The sequence below is a fragment of the Coffea eugenioides genome, chromosome 2 (genome assembly GCF_003713205.1).
Source record: "Coffea eugenioides isolate CCC68of chromosome 2, Ceug_1.0, whole genome shotgun sequence".
NCBI classification, from domain to species: domain Eukaryota; kingdom Viridiplantae; phylum Streptophyta; class Magnoliopsida; order Gentianales; family Rubiaceae; genus Coffea; species Coffea eugenioides.
In genome coordinates this window covers 34,222,474-34,242,666 of record NC_040036.1, presented here as the reverse complement: position 1 = coordinate 34,242,666, position 20,193 = coordinate 34,222,474, and the positions used below count along the sequence as shown (strand labels likewise).

At 34.4% G+C, this 20,193-nt stretch overlaps 2 protein-coding genes across 2 annotated transcripts; one reads left to right on the top strand and one right to left on the bottom strand.

Moving 5' to 3' along the window:
- Nucleotides 1-248: 248 nt before the first annotated feature.
- LOC113762771 lies at nt 249-5,061 on the bottom strand. Its single transcript, XM_027306361.1, has 5 exons — nt 4,668-5,061; nt 4,507-4,584; nt 3,093-3,192; nt 1,292-1,434; nt 249-555 (listed from the first exon to the last, which is right to left on the bottom strand). Exons 1-5 carry the CDS (start codon nt 4,974-4,976, stop codon nt 346-348), a joined length of 840 nt encoding a protein of 279 aa, XP_027162162.1. The 5' UTR covers nt 4,977-5,061; the 3' UTR covers nt 249-345.
- Nucleotides 5,062-17,016: 11,955 nt separating this feature from the next.
- LOC113759560 (zinc finger BED domain-containing protein RICESLEEPER 2-like) lies at nt 17,017-19,521 on the top strand. The gene is made up of 4 exons (XM_027302136.1): nt 17,017-17,311; nt 17,785-18,722; nt 18,841-19,159; nt 19,370-19,521. The coding sequence occupies exons 1-4, from the start codon at nt 17,017-17,019 to the stop codon at nt 19,519-19,521; spliced, it is 1,704 nt and encodes a 567-aa protein (XP_027157937.1).
- Nucleotides 19,522-20,193: the final 672 nt, after the last annotated feature.

Here is a 20,193-nt window from a genome sequence, read left to right as displayed (position 1 = left end):
CACTTATGGGGAAAAAGGGGATTTCTTCAGCTTGATATATTTATACGAGGAAGCAGAATGGACTCTTCACAAATTGGCTATTACATGTAGAAAATAGCGTGCACGGCTGACCCTATATGACCTCAAGAATCATCAGTAAAGCTAACTTCTTTTGAATGACAAAGAATTCCATCCCCGAAGAAATGTGCAGCTGATATGCAAAGCTAAAAATAGAAGTTATCAAGCTTATGAAGAAAGAATGTGGGATACATGCAAGTAAATTATGCTCATTTATAAACATATTATACATGGTTTACAAATTACATAGCAGCGTCCATGGGACAAGAAGCTGTTCATCTCCAACTTCTATTCTGATTTGTGCAAATTATGGAGTATATACAACGAAGCTGAAGACAAAAAAATACTTATAGAATAGCTCAATAGATCCATACCAGTTACTATTGTTACCATCTTGCTTCTTTCAAACATCTTCACTAAAAGAATCATGACAATTACATGTCCTACTTTAGTCTTTAACTCGTCAAGCGAACTAATTTTCATCCATTTTGGTCTCTCCTGCAAACGATGAAACCTGTTTATTAGCAAAGAAACTCTTGATGTGTAGACACATCACAATGTGAAAAGCAACTCGTGTGTGCAAATACATGATTAAAGTTGATTATTTTGATCAGTTCCACCAAACTCGAACTTCTTTTCCTTTTTAAAATGCAACTGAAAAGAAGAAACAAGTGTCATTGACTAATAGAATCTCACATTTCTTGTTGTTTGTCTATAATAGAATAGACGAGAGGCCACTCCATTTAAATAAATACAATATCAGAAAAACTATTTACTTCTAGAATATAACTTCATTAGCAATCATTTTTTTTAAACTAACTTAACCAAACTCCTTTGACATTTATTCTACTTTTGCGTCAGTATCAATTTGCAAGGAAAAGGAAAACTAAATGAAGAAGAATAGTTTAGCGACCAAAGATACCATCTAAAAAACTTCAAACTTTAAAAACCAAATCAAAGTTTGAAAAACAAAAACTCAAAGTTTGCACAAAAGCGTCTTTTGATTTTAATTAATAAAATGTTTAACACTGTACAAAAGGTCAATTTGCCGTCCAAAAAAAAAAGAGGTATAAATGTACAGTGTGTGAAAAACTAATCACTTGGAATATAATTACTGCACGAAAAGAGGAAACTTAACTGGGAAAACAAAAAAAAAAAGAAAAGCCAGTGCAAAGAAGACATGGAAGAAGTCATACAAACAGGAGAAGTAAGCAAGTAAACAAAATGATGCTACCTTCAGTGCAAACATCCCAAATAAGGAAGAACCCTTAAGGGCACGATCAGAAGCAGGAGATTCATTAGGATCCACATTAGAGATGAACAATCCATACAAGCCCATCCCAAAAATTAACATTACAGTTCCAGCTAGATATACATCTGCAAAAACATGAGTAAACATCACCAAGAGCCGGATGCAGTAAAAATAATGAAAAAATAAGCAAGTTAGGCTTCTTTGAGAAGGAGAGGTGGATGCCATCAAAGAGATGAATTCCTGAACATCTGATGCTGGTTCATTAACAGGAGAAAGCTTTATGTTGATTGCTAATTACTACATTGCAAGTGCATTAGCTACAATTGGACAAAAAGTTACAACTTCTTCACCTAATGTGCCTACTTCCTTGAATGATATGCTTACTGAATGGGGGAAAGGACCTGGCAGCAACTAATGATACATCAGCAGAAAGAAAATTCATTTACACTCAAATTCAAGAGATCTTTCAGAATAATAATGAATCTGGAGCCCAAGAAACAGTGTATGTAGAAGCAAGATCTAAGAACAATGAGAAAAATGCAGATACTTTTCTGCATGATACTTTTCAAACAATGCAATTCTACTTCAATCTCTTTAAGAATATTCCAAAGTCTGGGCTCTGGGTTCTTTTCTGAGCTCTTAGAGAACAGTAAGCAAGGGTTTACCTCTATCCTCGGGAAAATAATGGAAGTGAGGCAGGTATAAAGCTGAGGTAAAATGCTATTGCCTTCCAGACACTAAAGATTAGTGCTGAGACACAAATCTCCATGACTAGAGATGATAAAGGGAAAAAGTAGTGTAACATTAAGTGGGAAATTGAAATTTCCAATTACTGGACCATCAGGCAAAGTGTTTCCAATGGCGATCCAAAGCATGACACAGTTATGGTATGTGCCTGGTGTTCATTAAGTCAATCTCGCGGAAACACACGAGAAAGCCCCATCTTGCTTTCTCTCTCTCTCTTTTCTGTTTTTGGGAATAGTAGTTTCTGCTATCATCACCAGTACCAATAAAGGATAAATTGGAAGTTATATAGACTAAGTAAGAGAAGACAACCACTTGTGCCTCCCAAAAAACTTCACAAGATCTTCAAATAGAAAAAAAAAAAAAGAATCTAAAAGATGATGGGAGACCATTATGAGCAAACAAATAGAATATTACACCTTCCTATCTGCATTTATTATTTTAACGAGTACAATTAGAGGAGAGTAGAAATGTGTAAGAGTTCCAAGGTAAAAGTCAAGCTGTCAATTATGGTCATCTGTTACTTAATTCAGATTCTACAGTATAAAATTACAATGGTGGGGTTAACCATTTTTTGTTGTTGTAAAAGAAGAAAAATCTTTTTTTTGATCTTTGTCATACAGGGAAGGTTGAAAAGGGGCACAGAGAACATGGGCAGTCAGAATTTTTTTAATCCTCGTTCTAAAATGCGGAAAGCAACTTTTGACAATGGGTACAGTGGATCTAACAAACACTTGTTACATAAATTAGATTGTTCATGATATATTATTAAAGAAATTACTATTTACAGACAAGCAAAAAGCAAATTAGGATGTTGAATTTGGGATCACAACGTACTTCATGACAATAGTTGTGCAAGGCTTTTCATGAAAATGAGACTTCTTACCTAAAGCAACTCTAGCAGTTATGAGGAAACAACAATTTACAAAGGTATTAAGTCTCATCTAAAGATCCAGGAAAAATGCTGTGGAAAAGTAAACTGCAGAGTCTGTTGTTAACTAAGACTGCAGATTCCGAAGCAAGATACTTTGTAACTTACCAATTGCTTCAACTAGTCGTAGAACCATGTTTCCAGTATGAATTCCTTTGACGCAGCTTGTCCAATAAACTTTGTATGCTTCAAAGATGTAAATGCAACCCTGGAAAGATGTTAAAAATAAACTTTGTATGCTTCAAAGATGTAAATGCAACCCTGGAAAGATGTTAAACAGTCAGTGGAATGGACAATCTACAGTCCACAAAGACAAAAAATCCTATTGCATTATGGAGATTTTGTGAAGTCTAATTTATGTCTTATGACATGAGACAGTATTTTGGGTTAAAAATACACCAAATTGTTCAGATTCAACAATCAACTAATATGTTTGCTATTCTGAAAGAGTTTTAAACGTAATATCAGACTAAGTATTGACAGTACATGGGAAATGGAAACCTTTGCATTAGCCAGAAGTATAAACAATCTGAAATGTTATTCCTTTGAGTTTGAGACCTGCCTCATAGTTTTAGGCAATAATCAAGTTTCCTGTATTAGCTCTTCGGGATAAAAATCAACATCAAACTTCTTTCTTCCTTGTGTCACTCTGATACAATAGTCTCAGATATGATCTCATATTCACTAAATGCTTGCATCAAATTTACTTGAAAATTTGAGACTTAAGTGTGGATTACAGAAGTGCCATCTATTATGTTGTTATCGACATTTTTACCCTGACAAATTACGAGCATGCTGCAATGGGAACTCACGTTGAGAAAAAAGACAAGTTCCATTTCTGATGTTAAAAGATAAAGAAGTTCAGAAATCAAGCTTACAAATTCCACCTATGCAGTATAGGCATACGAAGAAAACCCATCCCACAAGAAGATTAGCGATTTTTCAACACAACTTACAGCTTAGAAATGAAAGGGAAAAAAATGGGTCTCCTGATATACTCTACCAATCCTCGAACACATTGATCAGATATGTAAGGAAGCTATTTTTCTCTATACCATATTAGCTGGTTCATTAGTAAATGATACTCTGCTCTTAAAAACTCACAATTTCTTCCCTTCCACTGTCAGACAAATAAAATAAAAGCCAATCAATAATTTAGGTTAGAACTGCTAGAAAGACCCAAAACAGTATAAACTCTGCCGTTTTGCCATATATTAAGTCCAAAACTAACCAATCAACATGTTTAGGACAAAACCTCTTGACTTACCACTTTGATCTCCAAAGAGAAGTATCAAGATATGCAATCTCAAAATCACGAGATTATGAAAATGTTGAATAACTTTCATGTTATATTGACTTACTACCACGAACTTCAACATTTTCAAAGACAGTAAAATTGTTCAAAACACAACAGAAACTACTACTACAATTCCAGACCAAGTCTCGACTGTAAATACATCATTATACAATTATACCAAACTTGAAATGAGAAAAACGACAAAGTATATGTTGGGGAAATTACATTAAGAAAGCAGAGCATAGAACCTGCCAGAGAACCTCCAACAGCTAAAAGTGCCAAAAAGCGAAAGTCGAATATTGCCTGCATAGAAAGCAGCAGTTATTCTCAAAAAAATTAAGAGAAAGGGTATTATGAACTGAATAATGTTTTCTTTTTTATGTTACCCTTTCAATGTTTGATTCAGTGGACTCAACAAATCTCACAACCGGGCCTACGTTTGTGTTTGCCAAAGCATGGTCAAACCCCTTTTCTGAACTGGTTGCCTTTGCAGACTCAACTTTAATTTGGGCTGGTGCTGCTGCTGTTGATGATGATGATTCATGATGAGAAGAAGAAGATGGAGAAGATGAGCTTTGCAGAGAAGCAAGCGGAGAAAAGGGGAGGCGTTTTCTGTAAATTCTTGGAGATTGAAGGGTTGTTCTGCAGAGGGAAAGAGAAGAAGAAGTTACTGGGATGGGAGTTGAGAGTGCCATAGTTGCAGAGGGAGGGAGGAATGATGTCAGTTTGAAGGAGGGACTGAGCTGAGAAGTTTATGTGAAAGTAGAGAGCGTTCCTCGAAAAAAGATTTTTGGCGCTTTTGGACTATGTTTTCAGAACCGGACCGGATATCGACTCGGCCGAGGTCAGGGGTCAATGGGTTCGACCGGGGGTCGATAGGGGTCGAACCGGATGACGTCATAAATGAAAATTATTTAAAAATTAAATTATTGTATATAAAATATCCAATAACATATTGATATTAATAAAGATATATTCATATATATTTGATGTTTCAAATATATTTAACAAGAAAATACAAAGAAATTAGAACAATCAAGTAACAATTTATATTATTTAATAAACATTAACAAGTTTAGAATTAAAATTATGGATTTAATTGAAAAATAACATCAAATTTTAGGATAATATTTATAAAATATGAAATATTTGAGGTATATTAATAAGTTTTCACAATTTAGGGGGTCAAAACATAATATTAAAAAAATTTAAATTTTTTTTACAAATTCTCCTGTTGGACCGGTTTTTCCGGTTTTGTACCGGTCAAACCCGGTTTTTGACCGGAGTTGACCGGGTTTTGAATCTCCCGGTTCTAATGATCAACTCGGACCGGACACTTGGCCGGTTCCCGGTTCAACCGGTCGAACCGGCCGGTCCGGTCCGAGTTTGAAAACACAGCTTTTGGACCCGCCTATTTTGTCCATTTAGGTAATATAATAACACGAGGTGAAACTGGTGCGGCCCCACTTATAGACCTATAGCCTACTTCTCCCAACTTGGCTAACAGGTCACTCCGAACCAATGATTTAAAACACAGACCGGTGACTGACTCGGCTGAGCCGTCGGTTCCGATTCAATAGGGCGGTTCACTGATTTACTGTTTTTATTTATTTTAAAAATTAAAAAAATCTGAAAAGTCCTTCCCCCCATAGTTAGTGATGACTTCTCTTACTTCGCTATTATCGCTTAAACAAAGGATTCAAAAACATGTTTGTACACATAAATTTAATAGTATTCTTTTGCCAAAACTCAAGAGACTTTTAAATCCCCTAAAATATTTTCTTGATAGCATGAAAAAATAGAAAAAATATTTGATAGACAGAATTTTTTCAAAGAAAAAAAGAGAAAAAAAATCAAACAAACAAAAAAAATTGCAAGCCAAGAAAGAAGCTTTCAGGATTGTAAACAACCATTAAAAAAGAGGTAATTAAATATTTGGAAGCATTCATAGAAGATATGTTTAATATTTGGAAGCAACCATTGCCAACTGCTGGTAGCCAAAAACTTCCTACTCTTGATGATGTAAACGGTTGATGCACCAATAGCATATTGGAAACATTGGGAAGAAAAGTTCAAAAGAAAATGGAAAAAAAGAAATTCAACATATAGACACAAGACAGAAAAGAAAAAGGTCAAAAGATTAAACTAAAAATGATGGATGAAAACACCAACATATTAAACTAAAGAGTGGAATTAAGAAGAGGGTGACAAAGGAAAAAAAAAAGGAGAGAGTGGAGATTGAAGATTAGAAAGAAGAGAGAGTGGAGTAAAGATGAAAGTTTGTAATAGAAAGATCATGAAAATCATGTTTCGATGATGTGAAAATTGGAATTGAGAAGAGAAAGTAGGAAAGATTGAAGTGGCAGCTAATGTTTAGGGTTAATATTTGTAGGCTTATTTAGTAATAACATCTAAAGAAAATTTTTGACATGATAAATTGTCAACCAAGTCTTGGTGCATTTGATAGTTGTTGAACATTCATAACAAAGGTCCTAGGTTTGCACAGTCCCAAAATGGCCGGTTCATGGTTCGTCCGGTTTTTAGCGATTCGCACAATTGGAATGGTTTATATCGCTTTTGAAGTACTATCCGGCTTTTGTACTAAGACCAAACCAGTGAAATAGTCCGTTCGTGGTTCAACCAGTCGAACCAGTCAGTCCAGTCCGGTTCTCGAAACATTTCTCCCAACTAGGTTAACAGATCCCAAAGACAAGAAACGATCTTCAACTTTTCTCCATATCTACCGTTTCTCTTCCTTCTTCAAAATCCTTAGCCTTATTTTCAAAATTCAAACGTTTTTGTGGGAGGGAGTTGACGGGGGTTGAGGCAAGATAAATTGCATAACTATGATATTTTCTTGAAATTTTGTTTAGTTTATGGAGAATACCAATTAGAAAGAGTAACAAAGATTGAAATTTTGAAAGGTGACGAAGAAATAATGAGGATGTAGATCAAGATCTTTGCTGGTGAATATTTGCAAAGACCATGCATTAATTACTAATCTAACTTTTGCTTGTACCTTTTTAGCACTAATAATTGGAAGATCGTGATAGAAGGTGCATGGAAGGGACGGATTTTTTGCGAAGAATCGATGATGGAAGAGCTGAAAAAACTTTTGTTTTGACCTCCATGGAGTTCTATATTTGGATGATTTTTATTGGATTTGACTTTACTAATCTGTTAGGTTGTTAGCGGTTGAGATTCTTTCAAGTAAAATGTAATAATTTAGTTTTATTTCTCATGGATAATCAGAACGAATCTGAAGAATGAAACTTCTTTCTTGCTTCAACATTTGTTCTTGCGTTTTCTATTTTGGGAGAACAAGGGCTATTAACTATCATTCTCTAACCCTTTTCAGAGAGTTGACAAAGCAAGTCCTCATTAACAAAGAAAAAAAAACAAGCTTACCATTTCCCAAAAGCAAAAAAAAAAAAAAGACATGGGTATTTAAGAACCACACGGTTCACGAGTAGGGCCGTGAACCAATTTTACCCATGTTTTTGCCCATAAAATTTGGGGGGCAGCTATTGAAATTAGGTAATTTCAAACTAGGGTTACCTAAACCTTTTCTTAATACATACTTGTTGACACATGGTCAATGCTGATAAGAGATAACAAATAATGTAACTTAGATTGGAAATGGTGGAGTTAGGGCATTTCAAATCTTTTATATAACTTTATGTAGATTTTGTAGCCTTTTTTAGAACTACAACTAGTTTTTGATAAGAGTTTTTTAACAACAATGAGATCATGTGTCAAATTTTGATCAATTTTTTTTAGAATTACTTATTTAGAATTAGATTTTATAAAATTTGAAGCAACCAAAAGAAAACCGTAATATAGTAATAAGATTTCCATTAGAGGCCAAAAAAAAAGATTGAGGGTATACAATTACAGTGGTTATTCTAAGATATGATTAATGATAGGAATCCATTTATTTAAACTTAGGTGGATAAAATTTATTGTGAGACGTAATTTTCAACAAGTGTTATAATTTGTTTGTTGTGCATAAATTTTTTTGTCTCTACATAAGTACATAAATTTTTATCATGCAATTGAGACCAGTGATTATGAAAATTTTGGATTCTTAAAAATAGTCTACCCTGCAAAGGCCTTTGATTTTGATATTGTGTATAGTTAACTCACTGGAATCATTTTTTTCTTCCATAATTACACCTTGCGCATAATTTCCAATCAAGCAAACTGGTAATTTTTCCCACACAAAATCAACAATTTATAAAAAAACATACTATAGATAAATTACTATACAATCCAATGTAGTCGACAAAAAATTTTGCTTTGTTCTTTTTTTTTACCTTCTTTCTTTTTTTTCCCTAAATTTGGTGACAGTTAACATGAATAGGGCCACCCATTAAGGGGTTATTCAAGGGAAGGAGAGAGTGGAGAGGTAGAGGTAGGAAAGAAGAGAATATTAAGAGGAAAAAAAAAAGGGAGAGGCTTGTAGAGAGGGGCAATGGGAAGAGAGAGAGGAGATTAGAAGGGAGATGGGAGGGGGGAATGGAAGGAAGAGGACAGTGTGGGAGAAAGGGATAAAGGAATAAAGAAATACAGAGGAAGAAAATTTTATTTCAAAAAAATTGCAAGTTTCTTTATATTTCCTTATATTTTTTACCTTTAATTTGTTTGAATTTTTTTAATAATATCTTTAATTAAGTTCAGGAAATTAAAAAGGACAAACATATCTTCTTGTGCATGTCACGTGTGCTTTCTTCCATAAGTTCAAATGATTGGAAATAATGGAAGTCCTTAAACTTTACACATTATTTTGTTGCCAACTTATTTGAGACGAAATATAATGGAGAGGATAAAATTTTAGGTCAGCTGTATATGGATCCTTTCAACATGCACAGACTTTAGATAATGTGATGATTTAACGCACGCTCTCACTTTTTGGTGTTTACATCAAGATTATGTGACTTACTAATGTGACATTTGGATATTTACAGTGATATCTATGTCGCTATACGGCTAATTATGTTGTTTGATCGTATATTTTTGTTTCACTTGGATGGTTTTGAATGAAATCCATGCCCTCTTTTTATCATAAATATTTTACTATAACTAAATGATATTTAGTTGTGATTCTTACGAAGGTCATCTAAATAGTTCTAGATTTATTTGTTTGATTGAAACATGTGTTTTATATCGTATCTTTTTTCTCTTAATAAACAAATTGTAGTGATAAACTATTCATCTTCGTCTTTATCCAGTTTTTTTTTTTTTTTTTAGCTTGAAGTTTTTATTTTATTATAGCAAATCCACGAACCCAACAAATGGGAGTACATGCATATTCAAACGACTACGGTCTAACCCTTCTAACCATAGGCATCCCCCAAGCATCCATTTGACAATCCCCTCTAACCAACAATGGAAGTAAAGCCAACGTCTCATAAACCCTATCAGAGCCAGAGTCAGCCCCAACATTAGACAATCTGTCAACCACCCTATTGACCTCTCTAAAACAATGAGTCACCGCATGTAAATGATGCCGGAATGCAATCAGCTCCTCAAACTCTCGTCGCAAAAACCAAGGAACCCTGAGCTCCCCTCGCACCATCCGGACCAAAAGCAAAGAATCAGACTCCACATGAATAGGAATAATGCCGCGTTGCACACACAGCTTCACCCCATATAGCATAGCTCTTAGTTCTGAATGCAAACTAGTCACATCGCCAGAAAAGCAAGACAAAGCAAAGACAAAGCACCCCGCCGTATCCCGCAAAATACCACCCCCGCCAGATGTACCAGGATTACCCCTCGAACAACCATCAACATTCAATTTGGGAAGGGGAATAGGCGAAGTCCTCCATTTTACCCAACGTACCGTACTCGCTCTACGACACCTAGAAGCCAACCCAATAAGCTCCTCCCAAGACAACCTATGACCCGCCAGGCAAGGAAAGCGGGAAGAGAGAATATCTCGGAGCTCCCCCACAACCCTCAAATGAATGAGATGGGAGGAAATTCCCTTACCTTCAAAAACCCTCAAATTACGAGCCCTCCAAAGGTGCCAGCAAACCAAACAAGGAAGAAATTGGAAAATCAACCGCAAACAAGGATTAGATGTGGGATGAAGCCACCATACCGCCAGCGCATGCCGCACCGTGGAAACACAGGAACGCCCACCCACCCCACTTGTAAACGAATTCCAAACTCGTTTGGGCAAATCCCCATTGCAAAAAATATGATCTAAGGTTTCTTCCGCAGGAGCTTCACGGCAGGAGCACCGAGAGGGGCCATGCACCGCAAAACGGCGAAGCGTCTCCAAGACGGGGAGCCGTGCCGCAACCAACCGCAACATGAAAAAAGACACTTTAGAGGGAAGTAACGTATGCCAAATAGCCGCAGAAAAAGCCGACCTAATAGCAGGCTGCCGCACCAACTGATAAGCAGATGCAATTGAAAACACACCCGACTCGGTTAAATCCCAAACCATCTCATCTGGCCGCTGCGAGACAGGAGGAGAGATACCCAGAATGGATGAAACAATAGCAGGAGGGAGCCAATGACGCAACATAGAAATATTCCAACGACCTTGGTCAACAAAGTTCGCCACAGAGTGAGTCCCAAAAATCTCAACCTTGTCGCATAACGGACCAGATCCCATCCAATTCTCATGCCAAAAATCCACTACTCCATTGCCCAAAACCCAGCGAACATGAGAATCCGCTAACGATTTGACGCCAACCAGCCTTCTCCAGATACCAGACTGCCCCCGAACCACATCTGCCTGACACGGGAGCCTGTCACTGAGATACTTAGCGTGCATGAAGGACGCCCATAAGGAGGTGCATGCAGTTTTTTGAATGTTTTAAATAACAAATAAGGTGCAAGTCTTTTATACTAAAAGTTAGGTGTAATAATACATTTATGAGCTAAGATATACTAAAAGTTAGGTGTAATAAAACATTTGTGAGCTAAGATAATACATCAAGATTCAAATTTAGAGCTTCACAGTATAAAACTAAATGCAAAAAATATATAAATTAGAGTATTGCATAAACTCTTACAAAATCAAAATTATGTGTAATGTTATCACATTTAAGTGATCCAATATATGTATAATGGATGACAATTTCAAAATAGGATGCTACTTTATTTAAAAGAAGTTAATAACAATATAGGTCAACGAAATATCGAATTTGTGAGGTTGTTTCTCTTTTGGTATTTTTGAGCTAATATTTTAGCTTGTGATTTGTTTGTTATTATTATTTTTCTATGGACGCCGTGAAAAAATTGAAAAAGGTCAGTTTTAGTTTATTATCCAATTAAATGATATGTCCCTCTTTTCCTCTTCTCTCTCACCAAATGTCACTCAGACATACTCGCCTCGCACACTATATGCACAAATTTATTAATATTGCATAGTGAATTTTGGAAGGAAAACATTAAATTTGCATGATTTAAATATTTGGAAGCATTTATAGAAGTTTGTGCTTAATATTTGAAAGCAACCATTACCAATTGCTGGTAACCCAAAACTTCCTACTCCTCATGATGCAAACGGTTGATGCACCAATAGCATATTGGAAATAGTGGAAAGAAAAGAGAAAAAAAGAAATTCAACATATAAACACAGGACACAAAAGAAAGAGTTCAAAAGATTAAACTAAAAATGGAGAAAGAAATCACCAATACATTAAATTAAAGAATGGGACTAAGAAGGGGGTAACAAAGGTAAAAAAAGTAAAGGAGAAAGTAGAAATTGAAGATTAGAAAGAAGAGAGAGTGGAATAAAGATGAAAGCTTGTAATGGAGAGGCCACGAAAATTGTGATATGATGAAGTGAAAATTGGACTTGAGAAGAAAAAGTAAGAAAGATTGAAGTGGCAGCTAATGTTTAGGGTTAATATTTGTAGGATTATTTAGTAATAACGTCCAAAGAAAATTTTTGGCAAGATAAGTTGTCAACCGAAGTTTGGTGTGTTGGGCGGTTGTTGAACATTCATAGCAAAGGCCTCAAGTTTGATTCTTGGCACTTTGGCACTTCCAAAAAAGAATTTTCTGTTTCACTTATTGTATTTGTATAGAGACTTTAAAAACTGCTGGTCATGGGTTGTGCAGCTTTTAACAATTTGCTTCACATGGTTAGAATGGTTTATGGTGGTTTTGAAGCACTATCTAGCTTTTGTGCTAGATCGAACCGATGACATAGTTGGTTCGCAGTTCAACAGGTCAAATCGGACGGTCCGATCTAGTTTTGAAAACATTGCTTCCAACTAGTTAATAGATCCCAGACACAAGAAAAGATCTCCAACTTTTCTCCAAATCTTCCATTTCTCATTGTTCTTCATAATCCTTAACTTTATTTTCAAAATGCAAACTTCATAATCCTTAGCTTCACAATCCTTAGATTTTGTTGCTTTTTTTTTGGATAACAACTACAACTAGTTTTCGATAAGGGGACTTTTTTTCACAACAACAAGATCACATGTCAAATTTTGATCAAATTTTTTAGAACTACTTATTTATAATCATATTTTATAAAATTTGAAGCAACCAAAAGAAGACCGTAATCCTTAACTTTATTTTCAAAATTCAAACTTTTTTGTGGGAGGGAGTTGAAGGGGGTTTAGGCAAGATAAATTGCATAAACATGATATTTTCTTGAAACTTTGCTTAGCTTATGGAGAATATCAATTAGGGAGAGGAACAGAGGTTAAAAATTTTAAAAGGTGATGAAGAAACAATAAGGACATTGATCAAGATCTTTGCTGGTGAATATTTGCAAAGACCATGCATTAATTACTAATATAACTTTTGCTTGTGCTTTTTTTTTTTAGCATTAATAATTGGAAGATCGTGATAGAAAGTGTATGGAAAGGAGGAAGTTTTTGTGAAGAATCGATGATGGGAGAAGTGAAAAGACTTTTATTTTAACATTCATGGAGTTCGACAATTGGATGATTTTTATTGGATTTGACTTTGCTAATCTATTGGGTTGTTGGGGTTTGAGATTCTTGCAGATAAAATGTAATAATTTGGCTTTATTTCTCATGGATAATTAGAAGAAATCTGGAGAATGAAACTTCTTTCTTACTTCAACATCTTTTCTTGCATTTTCTATTTTGGAATAACAGGGGCTATTAACACTATTGTTCTCCAACACTTTTCAGAGAGTTGACAAAACAAAATGCATTTGTCCTTGTTCACAAAGCCAAAAAAAAGAAAAGAAAAAGAAACTTACCATTTCCCAGAAGCCAAAAAAAATAAAATGACATGAGTGTTTAAGAACCACATAGTTCACAGGCAGAGCTATGGGCTAGTTTCACCCAAGTTTTTGCCCATACAATTTGAGGGATAGCTATTGAAATTTGATAATTTCAAGTTAAGGTTACCAAAATCTTTTCCTATTACATACTTGTTGACACATGGTCAATGCCAATAAAAGATAACAAATAATATAACTTAGATTGGAGATGGTGAAGTTAGGGCATTTCAAATCTGTTATATAGCTTTATATAGATTTTGTGACTTTTTTCTTCGAGAACAAATACCACTAGTTTTTTATAAGGGTTTTTTTTTCACAAAAATGAGATCACGTGTCAAATTTTGATCAAATTTTTTATAATTACTTATTTATAATCATATTTTATAAAATTTGAAACAAGCAAAAGAAGGCCGTAATATAGTAGTAAGATTTCCATTGGAGGCCAAAAAAAAAATTGGGGGTCTACAATTACAGTGGTTATTATAAGATATGATTAACAATAGGAATCAATTTATTTAAACTTAGGTGGATAAAATTTATTGTGAGATAAATTTCAACAAGGGTCATAATTTGTTTATTGTGTTCTTGCATGCTATAGTCTTTATTCCTATATTTCTTATTTTTGTCTTTATGTAAGTACATAAATTTTATCATGCAATTGAGACGGGTGATTGTGGAAATCTTGGATTCTTAAAAATAGTCTACTTACAAAGACCTTTGATTTTGATATTGTGCATAATCAACTCACTGGAATAATTTTTTCTTCCATAATTACACTTTGCTCATAATTTCCAATCAAGAAAATTCATAGTTTTCTCACACAAAATGAACAATTTATAAAAAAAACTATAGATAAATTACCATACAATCTAGTGTAGCCAACCCAAAATTTTGCTTTGTTCTTTTTCTTAACCTTCTTTCTTTTTTCCCTAAATATGGTGATAGTTAACATAAATAGGGCCATTAGGGAGGGAGAGAGTGAAAAGGTAGAGGAAAGAAAGAAGAGAATATTAAGACGTACAAGAAAGAGGGGGAAGGTTGTAGGGAGAGGCGATGGAAAGAAAGAGAAAATCAAAAGAGAGGTAGGAGGGGGGAATGGAAGAAGGAGGGCATTGTGGGGGAAAGGGATGAAGGAATAAAGAAATACAGAGGAAGAAAATTTTATTTCAAAAAATTCCAAGTCTCTCTATATTTCCTTACATTGTATTTTGACCTTTAATTTGTTTGAAAATTTTTAATTGGCGCTAAATTTTTTAATGATATCTTCAATTAAGTCCAAGAAATTAAAAAGGGGCAAACATACCTTCTCGTGCATGTCACATGCGCTTCCTTCCATAAGTTCAAATGGTTGAAAATGATGGAAATTCTTTAACTTTACGCATTATTTTGTTGCCCACTTATTTGAGGGTGGCTGTATTTGTATCCTTTCAACATGCACAAACTTCAGATAATGCAATGATTTCAAGCACATTTTCACTTTTTGGTGCTTACGTCTAGATTATGTGACTTACTAGTGTGATATTTGGGTATTTATGATACCAAGTATGTCGCTATACAGCAAGTTATGTTGTTTGATCCTTGGCTCTATTTGGATTAGCTGTTTTTGGAGGTGTTTTTTAAAAATTTTACTGTAGCTGTGTATATGAAAAACTTTTACTGTAGATGTTTCTTGGATTGTTTTTAGAGGTATTTTTAAAATATATTTTTGAATATTTTTATAATTTACAATTTTTTTGGAGTTTTTTTAAATATATATTGGCTCTGTTTCTATATATTAATATTTATTTATTCATATATATAATATTTTTTATTTCAATTTTGTTTTATAATATGTATATTAATATATATTTAATATACATATATAATTTATAAATATAATATGTATATTAATATATATTTAATATAAATATATAAATATATATTAATATACATATTATAAAACAAAATTGAAATATATATTTATATAAATATATAAATAAATATATTTTAAACAAAATATTTATATTTATATATAAGTATATATATTTGTTTCAATTGATATAATATATATAATATACATATTAATATACATAATTTAAATATACATATTAATATTAATATAATTTATACATAATTGAAATATACATATTAATATATATTAATATACATATTATAAAAAAATTGAAATAATATATTTATATATTTATATGAGAGGGGGAAGTGGGGAGACTGTATGGGTGGAAACTGTATGTAGGGGTGGCAATTTTGGACACGACCTGAAAACACGACCCGAACCTAACACGAAATTAATGGGTTTGGGTTTAGATTTTGAGGATTCGGGTCAGAATCGGGTCAGACCGGAAAAACCCGAAAAAAATCGGGTCAAAATCGGGTTGACCTGTTAACCAGTTTCTAAAATAAAAATAAATAAAAAAAGATTAAAAAATTATCTAAACACTAAATAGGCTTACACAGTACACATTCACTTGAGTCTTCACTTGGCCGGCCCTAAATCAGTAAATCCTCACCCGAAAGGCTGAAATCTTTCTTCCTCACCTAACCCTAAATTTTTCTTCCACTTTTCTTCTAAACGGCAAAACCAGAAAGGCGGCCGCCTTGCCCTTCACTTCACCAGTTCACCTCACGGTCCTCATCTGTCAGACGGCGGTTAGAAGCAACTAGCAAGCAACGGATTTTCTTCTCTAAGGTGCAGTTTTACAGCAAGTTTTTTTTCCCCTAAATCGATTTCTTTCTTGTGGTGTAATATCGCCCTTTGCTTCGGCTTTCTTTTGGTATAACCATGTATGAAGACGATACGGTAAAACCAACTTTCTAGATTAAAAAAGGTTGGCAGAGATGTTTCTATTATAAGTTCAAATATTATACAAAAAGGTTGGTTTTCACTACTAATGTAAATTTCTGTCGGTGGTGAGGTGAAACTTTTAAGAAGGATTTGGTGGTGATGGATCGATTTCTGAATTCTTCCTCCAAATCTGGAGGTTAACAGGGGAACAAACATATTGAAGTATAAATGGCTGATGGGTGCTTTTCCTTCCATTTGTATGTCAGTTTATTCTTATCCTTTAAGCATCCCAACTGGAAGCAATGTCTTGAATTTTCATATTAGTTGTTACGGATTCTCAAGCTATATTGTCGGTTCATTTAGTTCTGTTTCTAAAGCTTCCTATCTTTAGTAAATCCTCAAGCAGTCAAACTATCTTTAGTAAATCCTCAAGCTATCTTTAGTTGTTGCGGATTCTCAAGCTATATTGTCGGTTCATTTAGTAAATCCTCACAAGAAGATAGCAATAACATCAGACACCACTACTTCTTGAGTTCATTCTGCACATGACACTCACTTGCACTTGATTTAGTTTGTTATTGTTTCCCTCGTCCCCCCTCTTGTACTAAGCATTTTTAATATGAAAGCACTATCATTTGTTTAATTACTGAATATTTGTTTCAACCAAAAATCATAGCTACTGAATTGCATAATTCTTGATGATTAACAGATAGATACAAGTATGACATATCCAAATTCAATCAGTATTGAAGAAGATGGTGATACAGGGAGTAGTGATAGCATCGAGGAAACAGGCCACACCAATCATCAATCTCAATGCCCTGACACTAGTGCAATTGGGAAAAAGAAGTTACCTCCAAAAGCTACAATCAATATGCCTGGCAAGAAGAGGAGATTAAGTTCAGAAGTTTGGGATTACTTCGAATTTATTCCCAAAAAGGATCCAAATGATGAGTTGAAGTGCAGATGCAAGAAATGTGGGAATGAATATTCTGCTGAGAGTAAAAGTGGGACAGGTAATTTGCATCGACATGTAAAGAGGTGTGTAAAAATGACAACAAAAGACATTGGACAGTATCTAATCACTTTTGACAAAGGTGGTCTTGCCACACGAAATGCACAATTCAGTCAAGATAAATTTAGAGAATTACTTGTGCATGCCATAGTAAGACATGAGCTGCCATTTTCATTTGTGGAGCATGAGGGAATTAAAAATATCCTTACATATTTGGAACCTCAAATTAGACATATCACTAGGAACACAGCCAAGTCGGACGTTAAAAAATTGCATGCAAAGGAAGTTAATAGACTTGGTAGTGAATTGCGAGGATGTCCTAGTCGAATATGTTTAACTTCTGATGCATGGACATCTATTGTTACTGATGGATACTTGAGTTTGACTGCACACTTCATTGATAGCAATTGGCTGCTACAGAAAAAAATTTTGAATTTTTCTTATATGCCTCTTCCCATAATGGTGTTGCATTAGCTGAAAAAATTTACAGTTTGGCTAGTAGTTGGGGTATTGAAAAGAAGTTGTTTGCCATCACATTAGACAATGCTTCTGCAAATGATTCTTGTGTTGCAATACTTAAGAATCAGCTTAAGTTGAAAAATTCTTTAATTTGTGATGGTATGTTGTTTCATGTGAGATGTTGTGCACATATTCTCAACTTGATTGTGCAAGATGGTTTGAAAGAAATTGATAAATCTGTGGAGTTAATAAGAGAATGTGTCAAGTATGTGAAGGGTTCTCAAACAAGGAAGTTAAGGTTCACCGAATATGTAACACAGACTTCTCTTGATTCCAAAAAAACCTTAGTTCAAGATGTTCCTACTAGGTGGAACTCCACATATAGAATGCTTTCAAGTGCACTTTATTATCGCCTTGCATTTTGTCACTTACAATTAAGTGATTCAAATTTTCGGTGCTGTCCATCTCTTGAAGAATGGGGAAGAGTTGAAAAAATTTGTAGTTTTCTTCAAGTTTTTTATGAGGCAACTAATGCTTTTTCGGGGTCCAAGTATCCAACTAGTAACTTGTACTTTCCTCAAGTTTTTAAGATTCAATTGAAGCTGTCTGAGGAGTGCAATAGTTCAGATGATTTTATGAGGAGGATTGCTTCCCAAATGTTTGTGAAGTTTAACAAATATTGGTCTGAGTTCAATCTCTTGTTGGCAATTGCTGTGGTATTTGATCCCCGGTATAAATTTCAGTTTATTGAATTTAGTTATAATAAGCTATATGGTCCGGGGTCTAATGAATTAGTCAAGGTCAGGAATGCACTTTTTGATGTCTATAATGAGTATGTGAAGACTTCCAACACACCTGGTGCATTATCTTCATGCTCTCGAGGCAGCAATGAAGTTTATTCTCCTCATGGAGCCAAGGAACAAGAAGACAACCAATCATTTGATATTTTAGAGGTATGAAAATTAAACTTTTGTGACTTTATTGCGTTCTAAAATTATGATTATTATGATGATTTTTAGCTATTTTGTTTTATTATCATATCTAATATATCTCTGTTTGTAACTTATGTAGGAATTTGATCAATTTGACACCTTTGAATTTGCCTGTAGTGCACAAAAAAGTCAATTGGAATTGTATTTAGATGAGCCAAGAGTTAAACGATCCTCACATATTATTGTTCTTGATTATTGGAAAGCACAACAATTTCGATTTCCAGATTTGAGTAAATTGGCAAGGGACATTCTATGTGTTCCAGTATCAACCGTTGCTTCTGAATCTGCATTTAGTCTTGGTGGTAGAATTTTGGATCAATTTCGTAGTTCACTTTCACCCCAAATTGTTGAGGCTTTAGTTTGCACTAAGGACTGGTTATTTGGAGATAAAAGTGAAGGTAAATACAGTCTTTTTATACATATTTTAGTTTTCTGGTTTTGTTACTTATATTTTTTTTTCATTCTTATAATGTAGGATCGCTAAATATGAATTTGGAGGATTTAACTCAAAATATCATGTCTCTAAATATCAACAAGGATGAGGTTGATGCAACAATAATTGAGGATTCAAATTCTAATGTTGTTAATCTCTAATCCATGATACTTAGTTGCTATGAATGTGCTTGTCGTGATCAAAGCAGTCCGGCTGCAGTTGGAGGTTGCTTGGAGGATGCACAAGTTTGGCATCATTATGAATGCTGCTATTGTTAATGATGAGGGCCAAAGCATTGGTTGGCCTTGGAGCACCACTTTGTTGTGATTAAGACTCTAAACTTATATTTGGTGTAATGTATTGATTCTAAACTTATATTTGGTTGGCAGTATTTTGTTTGATTTGTGTGAAGTTGGAGTTATTAAATTTGGATAGATGATGTATTACACTATTTCTACTCTTATGGTGTCTTATCTTATGGTCATATGGGCTCTTGGTACAGATATTGATGTCTCTCATTCATTTAGGATGAATTTTGAATTTGGGATGCACCAGCCACCCAGAATTTGCAGAAATAGTCTGATAACAAGCACTAGAAGTAAATGGCTTTGATATCAAGCAGTTGAAACTCAATTGTGTAGTTGTTTTTCGACAGCCTCTCTTAAATGGCTTGCATGATACTTCTGTTAGAGTGTCTTCTATTTGATGAGTTATTGCAGCGTGTGTGAAATGGCTTGGAGTTGCTTAGATTTCGATTGTGCATTTCTTGGTGGTAATTAAATTTGTATACTATGCATTTTATTTATCAAGAATGATAATCATATTTTTAATAGGATTAAATCAAGAAATTCAAATTAATTTTTGGGTTGGCGGGTTGACTCGCCAACCTGCCAACCCGAAATTATCGGGTTTGGGTCAGGTGTTCTGACCTGTTTCGGGTTGGCGGGTCAGGTTCGGGTCAGCGGGTTTTCTGTTATACCCGGGTCTCAACCCGACCCG